Source organism: Pinus tabuliformis, chromosome 2_1 (assembly GCF_031772625.1).
Source record: "Pinus tabuliformis cultivar Carrire ecotype Pingquan chromosome 2_1, CPIR1, whole genome shotgun sequence".
NCBI lineage: Eukaryota > Viridiplantae > Streptophyta > Pinopsida > Pinales > Pinaceae > Pinus > Pinus tabuliformis.
The window spans coordinates 251,983,111-251,994,932 of NC_142299.1; the positions used below are offsets into that span (position 1 = coordinate 251,983,111).

The following is an 11,822-nucleotide window of genomic DNA, read 5'->3' on the forward strand; positions in this document are numbered from 1 at the left end:
GACTGACATTTGGACAACTTTAGAAGGAGTGAAAGCAAACCCTAGACCTAAAGCCTAGTGACCAAATTTTGCTTGAAGACTCACTGGAATGACAAAATTTGACCTTGACACTCTGAGACCACTTTGTAAGAGCATATTTGATCACTGGAGGAAGGCTGGAAAGACTGACACTAACAACATGCACAAAGAGACATAGGTATTTCTGGTGGAAACCCTTAAGGGGAGAAAAACCACCTTATTATTGTTGCTCTGCTATGAATCTTCTATTAATCAAATCAATATTGCATCTTTTTGATGGCCTCTACCAGCAAGGAGCTACCACCCCTATATAAATTTAGTTGGCCACCACCAACAAGGAGCCACCATCTCTATCACAATTTAGCTAGGCACTATCCATGAAACTCTTTAGGGGCACTTTTCAAAATTTTTCAAATTAGGACCCCAATCATCAAAGCAATTATCTTTGCAGAACAATCTCGATTAAATCAACAGCAACAAAACTCCACAGCAAGTCCTCCCTCTTGACCACACAATCCTTTGAAACTCCTCCTCCACTTTGATTACTACTACCTGCGTACAACATTATCTGGGACCTAGAAAATAAACTCTAATAAGCTCCTATAACCACAATGCTTCTCTCTCAATGCTCTCTCAATGGATCACTCTCTCAATCCATCCAACACACATTCCTCAAGGTATTATCTATATATAATGTTTCTCCTTAGAAATTCATGTTTAACCATCTTCTAGATGAGGAGAGAACTTTCTCAGGCCAATAGACCATTTACTATTAGCAAATACCAAAGTATAAACCCATGGAAATGACTAAACAATGCACAGGATCCATAGAAAGTCATATGTAGGGAGTAATGTAGGTCCTCCCCTCATAAAAAGAATTATAACGCAAATTCTACATGCAAAACCTAAGTTACTGACACAAGTTTCATTTAAGTAACATGTGTTACCCTTGCCAAGCTTCCTTTTCTTCAATTTGTTCACCTCTAAACTTCTAGAACATGTACATGGATGTCTTCAATCACCTCCCGAGCCTATAGGACCTCTACAAACACATGTCAAGTCTTTGATGATCATAACAAAGCCTTCAAACATGTTCAATCTCCCTATGCAAGTATCAAGACATCCTCATATGCATCTCATAAGCCTTCACCTTTCAATTTTCATCTTAGCTTCAAGGTGTAGACATGCAACTTTGAAACATTGTTCCAAACACAGGAGACCACACATTTGACTTGTACAAAGCATAGAAATGATGATTACAAGGTTGAACACAATTAAGTATTGGTTGACATCAATGGCAACACTATAATGCCAACACTATTGCATCATCTTTGCCCCATTTTTCGGCTAATAGGCACCTGCCATGGGGGGACTTTAGAGCTATCAATGATCACAATTATATAAATTAAATGAATGATACATAGTAATAGTCATTAACACACTAATTTTATAATACATCTTATGTTGTCAAGATTAAAAAAATCCATAAAGAAACTAAGCTATAATTTTCTTTCAACTTATATCTATTATTGTTAATTATAAAATGAACTAATATATGACTTATATATATACATTTAAAAACACATCTACAAATATTCTTAATCACAAAAATTCACTTCCACTATACCCTAGAAATTCTTAAAGTCTAAATATTTTTTGTTATAAGAACATGGGCCAATATCATGGCTTATCAACACTACACACCCAAAAAGTTGTAACTCACTTCATATGACATTTTTTTAATTAATCAAACTAATGTAAAAGGTAAAAAGGACATAACTATAAATCACAATGTTTCAAAATAAAGTGTAATGTTTAGTCCATAATTAATTCTAAAAATGTTCTAGAATATTTTATTAAATTCCTACTAATTATCTAATTATTATTATTATTATTATTATCTAATTTTAAGGTGAGTGCTACACACCAAATTAGTGTATGAGACCCCCTTGTTTGTGGGACAAGGGACCCACCTCCGCCAAACACATACACCAAATTGGTGTATGAGACCCCCTTGTTTGTGGGACAAGGGACCCACCTCCACCCAACAATTAGACTGCTAAGTCTACCAAGGCATACATACTCTACCCCTCTGGTTTTGAACCTATAATCTTTTAGGAGGAAACAAAAATTAGTTTCTCATATTAAATTAAATTTTTGAAAATTATATTCCCATTTACAAATAATTATTACATTTTCATAATTTGCATTTTCATAATAGCTCTAACAAATTAGAATTACCCAATTTATTGAAATAACCAGGATGAGATCGAAGATACGATTGTTTGAATCAACTCTTCTGAAGAAAAAAAACTTTTCAAAATGATGTCACCAAAATTAACTAAAACTCAACTGAATGTAAACAGCCCATTAAAAAAATCCTTCAAATATGATACATAATCCTAACCAGACAAAACGCAATCAATACATCACACTGCTGACCACTCAATTTATTGAAATAGCAATGGTCACTATTTTAAGTAAGGTTAAAACCACTATGGTGAGCTTCAGGGGTTGCTGATGTCAATATTGGCAAAGTCTGCAAGGTGTCGTTTCCCTTTGAGTTGGTTTGAGAAGCGATAATGAATATAGTCTTTCTGAATAAACTTCCTGTACAAGCATGGGTGGTGTTCATCCACTAGCTTTGACGATGGAGCAACCTCTGCATCCAGACTTGCACTGTAGAAATTAGCAATAGAAAGCCTCGCTCTCTCCTGGTTTGTTACTGCCCGATGTTCTATGCTTTTGTATTTCCCATTTGTCATCACCTTGGTCAAGAAGAATGGATAGTCAGCCAATAACAACCATTAAATCATATTACAAATGTCTCCAATAGCTTCATAAATTTAGAACTGTCCAACGAAAAAGTAGTGTCTCTGAATTCATAAATCGAAGTGAAAAAGCTATTCTTGAAACGGTGAAGATTGTGTTAAAAGGACTGTACTTCAAATGGCAGCCACTATAAATATCAAATGTCATCCACCAATAATAATTCAAATCAAAACTGAGTAGCATCACAAGGTCTTAGCTTACCTTCAAAATTTATTAGAGATTTCAGAATATTTCAGAATTACAAATCTCTTAATTGACTTTTTAAAATAGTTTGATACCTACCATAAAAATGAGATAAAGATGGCTTCCGCAATGAATCATCATCGAAAAAACAATTAATAATAACACAAGTGCCAATCATGCGATCAGTGAAAGAATGTACTCTCTATTGGAATTCTTTCACTGTCTATTGGAAAGCAACCCTGATGCATGTAGAGTGGGTTGAGCTTGATGATGCATGGTGGTTTGATGAAACCATGTACTGTTTTAAATGTTTGATTTGGTTTTGGGTTTGTCTTGAAGATCATACAACAAAAGAAATCAGAGATGGGTTCTGGAAACCATGGATAGTCTTCATATACCCTGTGCTAGATTTGGAATTAAATATCAATGGGTTAAACCTGGAGAGGTTTTAATCTTTAATTTGAGGATTATTAGGGTAACTACCAGTAAATTTGTTGTAAAAATTAATTTTGTGATAGTGAATAAATTTTGTGGAGAATTAATTTGTAAATTTTGAAAATGAAAAATTACTTGTCAACATTTGATGGGAAAATTTCTTCTTGTCAACATTTTTTTGATAAAATGATTAAAATAAACATGAGAATTGCAAAGACCTTCAAATTTGAGTGATCCATATTTGAAATCCCTACCCAGTCCCCATACATGAAAACCATAGACCTATCATCAAGGTAGCAGATTCCTTGTAATGTTTATAGGAAACCAACCCCATCCTTCATAAAATTTGATGGGAAAATTGAGGATAGAGTGATTTGATAAAAAAAATTCCAGCCCAATCAACATTCTGTAATAAAATAGTTAAACATTAAAGTTGCAAAAGCCATCAAATCTAACAAATGCTTCAGACTTGAAATTCCTAACATGCTCCCATTTCATGAATGCCCATGAAACTATCCTAAAGGTAGCAGATTCCTAATAAATGAAATATTTGAAATAGAAAGCAGTGGATTGACATGATTACCTCTACTATGTCTCCAATGTTTATAACAAAGGCATAAGGAATGGGCTCGACAGGAATCCATTGATTGTTCTTCCGGACATGCAAGCCTACTGTTTCGTCATCCTGCAGAAGCAATGTTACTCCCGCTCCATCTGCGTGAGGACTCAATCCGAGAACAAGGTCTGGTCTAGGGCAAGCAGGGTAGAAGTTCATGCGCATCGAATTCATGGCCTCTGATCCAAACACTTTCTTGAAATAATCAGCATCTTCCAGATGCAGGTTTTCAGCGAACAGACTCAACAGCTCTTGAGCGACTCTTTCTACCTCAAGTGCATATCTCTCAACCGTATCCCTGTAATTAATCAATTAATGTTATGAACAATACCCTCGTTCATCTATACAATATTATAATACAAAACAGTCCTAATTTTGGTTACCTGAAATTTGTGGGGGCAGTTGGCCAGAGGGCGAGATTTTTGATCTGGTTGGGCCTGAGAAACAAAACAAGCAAGTCACCCCAGTCCAACGTTTGATCCTCAGCTGTCACGAACAGTTGACCATAGCCCTGAGGGTTTCCTGCTTGGGGAGCGGATTTCTGTTTTTCTTCTAATGGAAGGTCGAAGAAATCCTTAGCTACAGCCTTAATGCCATCTATTAAAGAATGAGAAATCCCATGGTTTACAATCTGTGAAAAGTAATACACTCCATCAATCTACTGATTTTCACAAACCTAATGCTTTGGAAATCACAAATTACATCATATCTAATAATCTAATGATCGGCAGATATCCAGATTATTTTTTACAAATTTAATGCTTTAGCACTCATACACCAGGGATCCATTTTAACACATTACTTCTTATTTGTTTAGGAGGAACAGAAACCTGCCTCTTTACTTTTCTTTTCTTTTTTAATAAATCAGTAGAGTTAAAAATATTTGTCCGTTATTATAAATATGGATGGGCATATGATTAACTTAATCTCAAAATAGAATTAAAGATGTAAATGGATTTATGAATTATGTCATGTACAATTTTGAAACACATATATGAAATTCTCTGAATGTATCAACAAATAACCGGATATCCTTTACCTAGTCTATAAAACACCTCTTCAACAAATAACAGGATATCCTTTACCTAGTCTATAAAACACCTATTTGGTAGGGAAAGTTACCCACCTGGAAGAAACCCCATTCCTTGCAGGCATCGGAAAGCCTGTCCATTTCTTGTTTTCTCTGATCATCTTGTCCCTGCAAGATGATCAGCTTCTTCATGTCAATAACAGGGATTGAGAATTCAGAAGAAGCGAGTAATGAGACCGCCGGCCTCTCTTCCTGGGGTCTGATGTAACGCCGGAGAACAGCTTCAGCAGCATCTTGGTGGACATGATTTTTGACAAGTTCCTGCACACTCTTCACCGGAATCACTTTGCCCCCGTTTGGAAAGACGAAATGATTTGTATCTGCAGCGGCCATGTCAGTAGAGGAAGAACAAAGTTGCAGAAGCCTTGTTATGTTAAAGAAAGATTACTCCACACGGAATTTATACTGTATGACACAACAACATAACTTGTAATGGAAATGCAATGTCATTTTCATTCAACATTGCCCATTGATAGGTTTTAGGTGCTGGTCAATTTTGAATGCTCAGAAATATTATAAGAGGGGTTCCTCTGTCAGTCTTTGATTGTAGGAAGTATGGTTGTGGCTCTCGTTCACAGGTCTAAACAATCTCCATTCAAATCCAAATTTGATTTGAAAAGCAACAGTGATATGGACATCTGTCTCAAAAGTCTTGAATAAGTTGAGCTTGTGGCCAACTATGTGGAATCTGGTTACATATACGTATCTAGAGCCATACGTTGTTCCATGTCCATCCAAAAAAACGTGAGCCGATCTTAAAGACATCCATTATCAATATAAAATCTATTAATTGTGGATAACGATATGTAAGAAGTACTATTTTTGTCATATTATTTTTGTTGTTCCATGTCCATCCAAAAAAAAGTGAGCCGATCTTTCAAAGGCATCCACTATCAATATAAAATCTATTAATTGTGGATGATAATATGCAAGTATTGTTTTTGTCGTATTATTTTTATTTAAAAATTTATTATAGTTATATAAATTAAATTAATTATAGTTGTATAAATTTTGATCTTTAATAAAATGTAGCTCAATATCAATATATAATAAATATCATTATGTTTTTAATGTGGAATTAAATAATTTGAGAGATAAGTCCATAGAACTATTAGGACAGATCTATTTTAAGGAAGTAGATAAGTCTATAGAATTATTAAGACAGATCTATTTTAGGGAAGTAGTTAATAAGGGAACTATGGTTATGGAAACTATTTAAATAGATTCACATATTTAATTTAATGCCATGATTTCGTTCTTCATCTCTTGAAAATAAACCACATTAGATGATTCAAAACTAGTATACTTAACTTTTTTTAATGTGATTTTTATATAAAAGTCTCTCAAAATCATAACATAGATCACAGAAACTAGAAAAAAAATAAAAATTAAAAAATATCTACACTATCTAAACAGATCCACCCTAAAAAATAACCTTACCCCATTTAATTAATCCATAATCCATTTAATTAATTATTTTACATTATTAAAATTAAAAAAAAAAAAACATAAAAACTAAATTATAATTTTATTTTAAATTATTACTATTTATCATAAAAAAAAATTAATATAAATTAAATATATATATATATATATATATATACATCGCACTTAATATTTTGACCAAAAACTATAATATAATTACATAACCAAACATTATTTTCAAAATAATATTATATTTCACTTAATAAAATTTTATTTTTGTTTAGATAATCTTCGGCAAAATCACATAACCAATCTTTTGTCAACGCGTTTCGAACCAACCAGTGTGGTTCATCGTCAACTTGTCCTGACGATGAACCACACTGGTTGGTTCGAAACGCGTCGACAAAAGATTGGTTATGTGATTTTGCCGAAGATTATCTAAACAATGCTATGGATCACAGAAGTCTAAATTCCTTAAAAATTTTATTTACCGAAGAGCAGAGAAGATATGCAAGCCTGCTCAGAGGCAGAGACGCCTTACTTTGTTATGGATGTGAATATTTAATATTTTAAAGCCTTACTCTGTTACGGATGTGAATGTTTAATATTTTAAAACCTCGTTAACCAGTGAATATTTAATATTTTTAAAACCTGTCAAATAATAAGTTGTGGATTATTTATATTAATTTCGAACAATCTTTCCAATACAAAAAATATTAAAAATAAAAAAAATTATTAAAAAGATAAATTGTATTTTAAGTTTTCTCAAGAAATTATTAATAATTGACTTTAAATTTTTTATTATTAAAAAGATAAATTGTATTTTAAGTTTTCTCAAGAAATTATTAATAATTGACTTTTAAAGTGTGTATTTTAAGAGTGGTGTTTCTAAAGCACAATCGTAGTGACTATCCTATTGAATGCGACTTTTAAAAGAAATATTAAATTAATGACTGATATTTTTGGGATGGTTTAAAACATTATAAATTTTAGATTTTTTGGGTTTAGAATTTGAATAATTTATATTTATTTATTTATTTATTTTTGGGTTTTAAATTGGATTTTTATTGTATATATGGATTTAGTATTTAATTTTTTTTAGGTCACTTGATTGAGATTTTAAAAGTCGTGATCTCAACAAACCATTGTCTAATTTTAAATAAATTAGATAGGAAAATAAGAAGGAAAACCTTCTAAAACTTATAACAATTGAAGAGATAGAGACTTGAGATTTCAACAAATCATTGCTTAATTCCAGGTAAATTAGACAAGAAAATAAGAAGGAAAATCCTCCAAAACTTATAACAATTCAAGAGACATAATCAAACTAGCACAATGACATTAGTAAATGTAGTAATGAAACTAGTACAACTAAACTAGTAAATGTGGTTGATATACACATAAAGCTTCATTTGTACCTACCACACAAGTCATAGATAAATATACAATAATATAATTAATATTAAAAAAACTATTACAATAATTTTATTATTATTTTATATTAATTATTGGTAATTAAGTATTATTATAATCATTTTAAAATAATTATTGTAGATTAAAGAATTTTTTCAGTGATAATCACGTCAAAATTCATTTGTCTAGGCTTCTCAAACCATCTAGTGTGGTTCATCATCACGGAAACATGAGAATGAGATCTTGGCATTAGATTAAATAGCAAGAGACCCTTAATTTTGAAAGAAAAGAAATAATTAATTAATGAAAGACAATTTAATAACAATAATAATGTAGTCAAATAAAAGACTGTCAAAATAAAATCAAGGTCAATAATGAATGAATTAGTGATACCAATAACTGTGAATATAATCAAATGATAAAAAGGCAATAAATGCTAGTTATGAATATCTATATATAAAGAAAAGAATTTTTAAAATTTAAAATTATAATAGAAACCCAAAAATGCAATATTGGGGCCAATATAAATTAAAAAAAATATAATAATAATAATAATAATTAATAAATAAAATAAAATAAATAATAATGAATGAATGAATAAGTAAATAAGAAAAAACATAAATAAAAATTAAAAAAATCATAATAAATAAATAAATAGGATGATATTTAAAATAAGAGTATTATAATTAAAAATTTATATATAAAATAATTAAAAGGTGAATAAATTAAATTAAATAATTAACTAAAAAATTATAATTAAAAAATAAAAATAAAATAGATAAAAAAAATAAAGTAAATAAAAATCATAGGGAGGTAAGAGTAGGGACCCAACAACTACTAATTTTCCAGTCGTTGCCTCTATTTAAATTACTAGGTCTTCTTTCAATCTTTATGGCCTCCCTAAACTTTCGGTGATGAAAATTATGAGCCATTGCAATGACCCAAGCTTCTTCAATGCAGATGTGATGTTTTATCTTATCCAAATGTTCAGTTGAGGTTGAGGAGCAAGCCCTCCAATGTTCAGCTAAGGCGTGCTCATGAATCCTCTGATTTATTGAGCGAGTAGTTTCACCAATGTAGGGGGGTCTTGCAAGAACATGAGATAATATAAACACCTTTCATATTCTTGGGGTCAACTAGAACTTTTACAAATATTAAGGAATTTCGAATTAAATAATTTAAAATTAAATAACATTAAATAATTCAATTAAATAATAATAATAACCATAATATTGTTACTAAAAATATTAATTAATTAATAATTTAATGAAATATTAATAATAATTTATTTATATTAAAAATTTAAAATAAAAATAAATATTTAATACTAAAAACCCAAGTGATTATAAACCCAAAGAAGTAATATTAAACTCCAAGGGATTAAAATTGTAAACCCAAGGTATATAAATCTTAAGATAAATATTATAAACCCTAAGATAAATATGGTTGACCATGGTTTACCATGGTTGATTTTCATATTGAGACAATCTTTGTCATAATTCAATGTTGGACCATGGTTGATCATGCTTGATTTTCATATGGAGACAGTCTTTGGGACGATGAGATGTTGAACCATGGTTGACCATAATTGATTTTCATATTGAGATAATCATTGTCACAATGCGATGTTGGACCATGGTTGACCATATTTTTCCATGGTTGTGAGAATGTGACATTGGACCATGAGACAATCTTTGTTACAATGTGGACATTGTTATTGGCCATGGTTGACCATGACTGACCATGTTTTATTTTCATGTTGAGACATTATTTCTCACAATGCGGCGTTGGACCATGGTTGAGTATCATTGATCATGATTGATCATCATAGTGAGACAATCTTTGTCACAATGTGGCATTGGACTATGGTTGACCATAATTGACCATGTTTGACCATGATTGACCCTAAGATAAATATTACAATCCCTAAAATAAACCCTAACATAAATATTATAAACCCTAAAATAAACCCTAAGGGATATAAACCCTAAAATAAATATTAAACCCTAATATTAATATTATAAACCTTAGGATTAATATTATAAACCCAAGGGACTAATATTAAAAATGAAGGGAATTAAAACCCAAGGGAATAACATTGAACCCTAACATTAATATTAAACCATAGGAATATAAACCCTAAGATTAAAAAACCCAAGGGATTAGTAAAACCAAGAGATTAATATTAAAAACCCAAGGGATTGATATTGAGAAACTAATTAACCATTGGGATTCATATTATAAATGTAAGTGATTACTAATATTATAAACCCAAGGCATTAGTAAACCCAAGGAATTTATGTTATAAACCTTAGGAATATGAACTCTTAGATTAATAAACCCAAGGTATTAATACTAAAATTTCAAGGGATTATAAACCCAAGGGAATAGTATTCAACCCAAGGGATTAATATTATAAACACGAGGTATATAATTCCTAAGATAAATATTATAAACCCTAAAATAAAAATAGTTTACCATCATTTACCATGGTTGATTTTCATTTTGAGATATTTTTTGTCACATTGTGATGTTGGACCATGGTTGACCATGATTTTTTTCATATGAATATCATCTTTGTCACAAGGAGACGTTGGACCATGGTTGACTATGATTGATTTTCATATTGAGACAATCTTGGTCGTAATGTGACATTAGACCATGGTTGACCATGGTTTTTACAATGTGACATTGGACCATGAGATAATTGTTGTCACAATATGATCATGATTATTGACCAAGGTTGACCATGTTTGATTTTCATACTAAGGCAAGCTTTCTCACAATGTGACGTTGGACCATGGTTGACCATGGTTGATCTTCATAGTGAGACAATATTTGTCACAATGTGGCGTTGGACCATGGTTGACCATAATTGACCATGTTCGACCAGAATTGACCCTAAGATAATTATTATAAACCCTAAGTAAACCCTAATGGATATAAACCCTAAGATAAATGTTATAAACCCTAAAATAAACATTAAACCCTAATATTAATATTATAAACACAAGGGATTAATATTAAAAACCTAAGGGAATAACATTGAACCCTAGCATTAATATTAAACAATAGGAATATAAACCCTAAGACTAATAAGCCCAAGAGAGTAATATTATAAAACTTGGGGATTAATATTATAAACGTAAGTGATTATTAATATTATAAACCTAAGGCTTTAATAAACCAAAGGAATTTAGATTATAAACCTAAGGGATTTACATTAAACCATAGAATTAATATTATAAACCATATCAATAATATTATACCCTAGAAACATGAACCCTTAGATTAATAAACCCAAGGGATTAATATTATAAACCCAAGGTACTAATAAATTGAAAGGATTAATACTAAAAGCCAAAGGTAATAATATTAAACCGAAGGGATTAATATTGTAAACCCAAGTTATATCAAACCTAAAATAAATATTATAAACCCTAAAACAAACATGGTGGACCATGGTTGATTTTCATATTGAGACAATATTTTTCACAATGCGATGTTTGACCATGGCTAACCATGGTTTACCATGATTGATTTTCATATTGAGGAAATCTTTGTCATAATGCGACGTTGGACCCTGGTTGACCATGGTTTACCATGATTGACCATGGTTGACCATGGTTGATTTTCATATTGAGACAATCTTTGTCAAAATGCAATGTTGGACCATGGATGAACATGGTTGTCATAATGTGGCGTTGGACAATGAGAGATTCTTTGTCACAATGTGATCAACATTATTGACCATGGTTTATTTTCATAATTAGACAATCATTGTCACAATGAGACGTTGGACCATGGGTT

General features: G+C 31.0%; 1 protein-coding gene across 2 annotated transcripts; it reads right to left on the bottom strand.

Moving 5' to 3' along the window:
• Nucleotides 1-2,371: 2,371 nt before the first annotated feature.
• LOC149199647 (protein LATERAL BRANCHING OXIDOREDUCTASE 1-like) lies at nucleotides 2,372-5,641 on the bottom strand. Of its 2 annotated transcripts, none has more exons than XM_089402520.1 (4): nucleotides 5,211-5,624; nucleotides 4,468-4,715; nucleotides 4,052-4,382; nucleotides 2,372-2,786 (listed from the first exon to the last, which is right to left on the bottom strand). In XM_089402520.1, the coding sequence occupies exons 1-4, from the start codon at nucleotides 5,505-5,507 to the stop codon at nucleotides 2,526-2,528; spliced, it is 1,137 nt and encodes a 378-aa protein (XP_089258646.1). In that variant the 5' UTR covers nucleotides 5,508-5,624; the 3' UTR covers nucleotides 2,372-2,525. The 2 variants fall into 2 exon arrangements, with proteins under 2 accessions (XP_089258646.1, XP_089258647.1); XM_089402521.1 differs by lacking the exon at nucleotides 2,372-2,786 and adding an exon at nucleotides 3,283-3,874 and having other exon boundaries at nucleotides 5,211-5,641.
• Nucleotides 5,642-11,822: the final 6,181 nt, after the last annotated feature.